The sequence below is a fragment of the Asparagus officinalis genome, chromosome 7 (genome assembly GCF_001876935.1).
Source record: "Asparagus officinalis chromosome 7, Aspof.V1, whole genome shotgun sequence".
Taxonomy (NCBI): domain Eukaryota; kingdom Viridiplantae; phylum Streptophyta; class Magnoliopsida; order Asparagales; family Asparagaceae; genus Asparagus; species Asparagus officinalis.
The window spans coordinates 61335538-61338097 of NC_033800.1; the positions used below are offsets into that span (position 1 = coordinate 61335538).

The 2560-nt window shown below is 36.9% G+C and overlaps 1 protein-coding gene across 1 annotated transcript; it reads right to left on the minus strand.

The window, feature by feature from the left end:
• Window positions 319–1144, minus strand: LOC109847226 (cysteine proteinase inhibitor A-like). Its single transcript, XM_020416468.1, has 2 exons — window positions 910–1144; window positions 319–462 (listed from the first exon to the last, which is right to left on the minus strand). Exons 1-2 carry the CDS (start codon window positions 1099–1101, stop codon window positions 319–321), a joined length of 336 nt encoding a protein of 111 aa, XP_020272057.1. The 5' UTR covers window positions 1102–1144.

Sequence of the window (2560 nt, forward strand, 5' to 3'; positions counted from 1 at the left end):
CTAGTTGGCCTTCAAAGCTAATTCAGATCACAGTCCCTCCAACAAGTTGAACACGAAAATCAACTCAAAGCAAATATCAAATGCTAAAGTTTCAATGCACTCATAGTAAATTCAACCTTCAAACCAACTTGATTTAAAGAATAAATATTTACTCACTAAAATTCATACCAACCTGAGCATGGATTACCTCGCTTGGCACCGAGATCGGCAGGGGTGATGGTGGGAGAGGAGTCTCCAGTGTGGGTAAACTCCTGGATTGATAAAACTAGCCCAAAAGGGCGTTCTGCAGACCAAATGATTTCGTCAGATTGAGCAAAACTAGCCCAAACTAGAATAAATATCAAACACCTCGTAGATCTTCTTCTTCCCAGCTTCAATGGCCTCCACGGTCAAATAGTGCATAATTCCTGCAACCGTCTGCTCCTTCGCCTTCAACACTCGAGAAAATTCCAAAAGGGCATTCTGCAGATCAAAGGATTTCGTCAGATTGAGCAAAACTAGCCCAAACTAGAATGAATATCAAACAAAATCATAAATCGGAGGACGCAGAAAAAGAAATCATTCAAAATCGTGCAATTAAGCAGTATGAGACATGAATTGAACGAAAACCCATCAACCTCAAAATAAAAATCATAAAAACAGCAAGGGAGAAAAAAAGTCACTTAAATGTAAAAGTGAAATATAAAAATAAAACACCCTTGAAAATAAAGGGTTTCTCAATTCTAAACCCAGACATCGACAATAATTCACATACACAAAAACAACTAAACTGGTCTGATCCTAAACTCCATCCGCGTTAAATACTATAAAAATTTCGATTTAGACTGCTACAATATATAGTAAAAGATCGGATTTTGAATAAAAAAGTCCCCGAAAACTAGAAAACCCTGATAGAAAAAGAACAAGAACCTGCTTCTTGTTGTGCTCGTCAACAGCGAAGCGAGCGAGCTCCTCGATCTCAGCGCTGTTCTCTCCGGTGCTCCTCTGCTGAATCCCCCCCAAAATGGGCTCTTGACGATGTTCAGGATCTGAAGCCGAATCCATTGGAAATAATAGGGCAAATATCACAATAATAATAAGAGAGAAATGAGACGAACTCATCTTCGATGCTCTCTTTGCTCCCCCCCTTTTATCGAGGTCTCGCATGCCGGTACACCGTGGATTTATTGCTTTAACCGTATCAGATCCTCGGGCGCGCGCGGTGGGATCGGACGACGCGTGTTGAGGGATTTGATTGCTTTTGGTTACCCTGAGTCGGTTGGGACAAAATTGTAGTTTTAGCAGACCTAGTTGACTCTTGGAGACTTCAGAATGAAGCAACGCGTCTACTGCCCGGTGACGATAATAACCAGGGAAGGTTACGGTAAATACATCTTCCACTTGATTGTAATTTTTATCTCCTCGTCTTCTCCATTTTTTTTTTCTATTTCAGATTCAACTTTAAATAACTTTTTTTTTAGAGAAATGTGAGCCCAAAAGATTGGACCCAAATTACTTTGATATGTTGTTGGAGTGTATATATATTTATATTTATATCACAGGGTTTCTATTTTTACGGTCAAAATCATAACAGATAACAAAATACATAAATACATAAATATGCTACGAAAGAAACACATTTTCTGTAGAGTATCAGAAAAAGAGTATATGTTCTTGGTTATCAATTTTAAAGCTAGTTTTCTGTTTTGATTACTTTTCTGCTGGTACTGCTTGTTAACAATTTCGTTGATATTGCATAATATTTATACTAATATAAAATTGACAATAATAGAGCATAAACGGTACTATCCCTTGGGATAAAACTGTAAATTACTTGTTTTCTAATACCTATTTTACTTGTAGCCGGTAGGTGGCATTATTTCTGTGGGCTCGTAGTTGGAGACTTAATATTGCAGTTGCAGACTTCAATGTGAAGCAATCCCTGTCGCTCTTAACAAGCAGATGAAATGATCGAAACAAAGGCCCACCTTAGCCTGGGCTTGGCCCATAAGCAAACTTTAATGACGGGTCATCATGTTTTACCCATAGGCTTAATTTCAGAACCCGCCCCTAAACTTTTGATGGTGCTGCACGACCCCTTGAACCTTTTTGATTCCACTAAATGTGGCTTGATATTTTCTTATTTAACTCCCTAATTAGCACCATAAGGGCAACCTTTTTAAGGACTGATGAGTTATTTTACTCTTTTCTGTCACGTGACAAGTTAAATTTGATGATAGCAATTTCGAAAATCAATAAGAGAGAAATCAAATAGACGGTATATGACATTTAATGTGCATCAAATAAATGTCAATCATTGGATATGTGCACAAATCCGAAAGTCCAATAATCAAATGGTTGACATCTTTTTAATGCACATTCAATACTATATGCACTAGGGACCATTTAATACCTTTTAAATCAGATAACATTTAGTAGCTTCGTTTGGATACCACGGTGTTTTCCTTGTTATGTTTTTCCCTTAAAATATTTTTAAAACACCGTGTTAAGTGTTTTTTATCAACACTAGTTTGACCCATTATAACATTAGTATTAAACATATTATTAATATATTATATAT

Coding starts and splice junctions, on each gene's coding strand:
- LOC109847226 (XM_020416468.1), bottom strand. CDS start 1,101: ATGAGTTCGTCTCATTTCTCTCTTATTATTATTGTGATATTTGCCCTA. Junction 463..909: donor ACGAGCACAACAAGAAGCAG/GTTCTTGTTCTT, acceptor TTTGATCTGCAG/AATGCCCTTTTGGAATTTTC.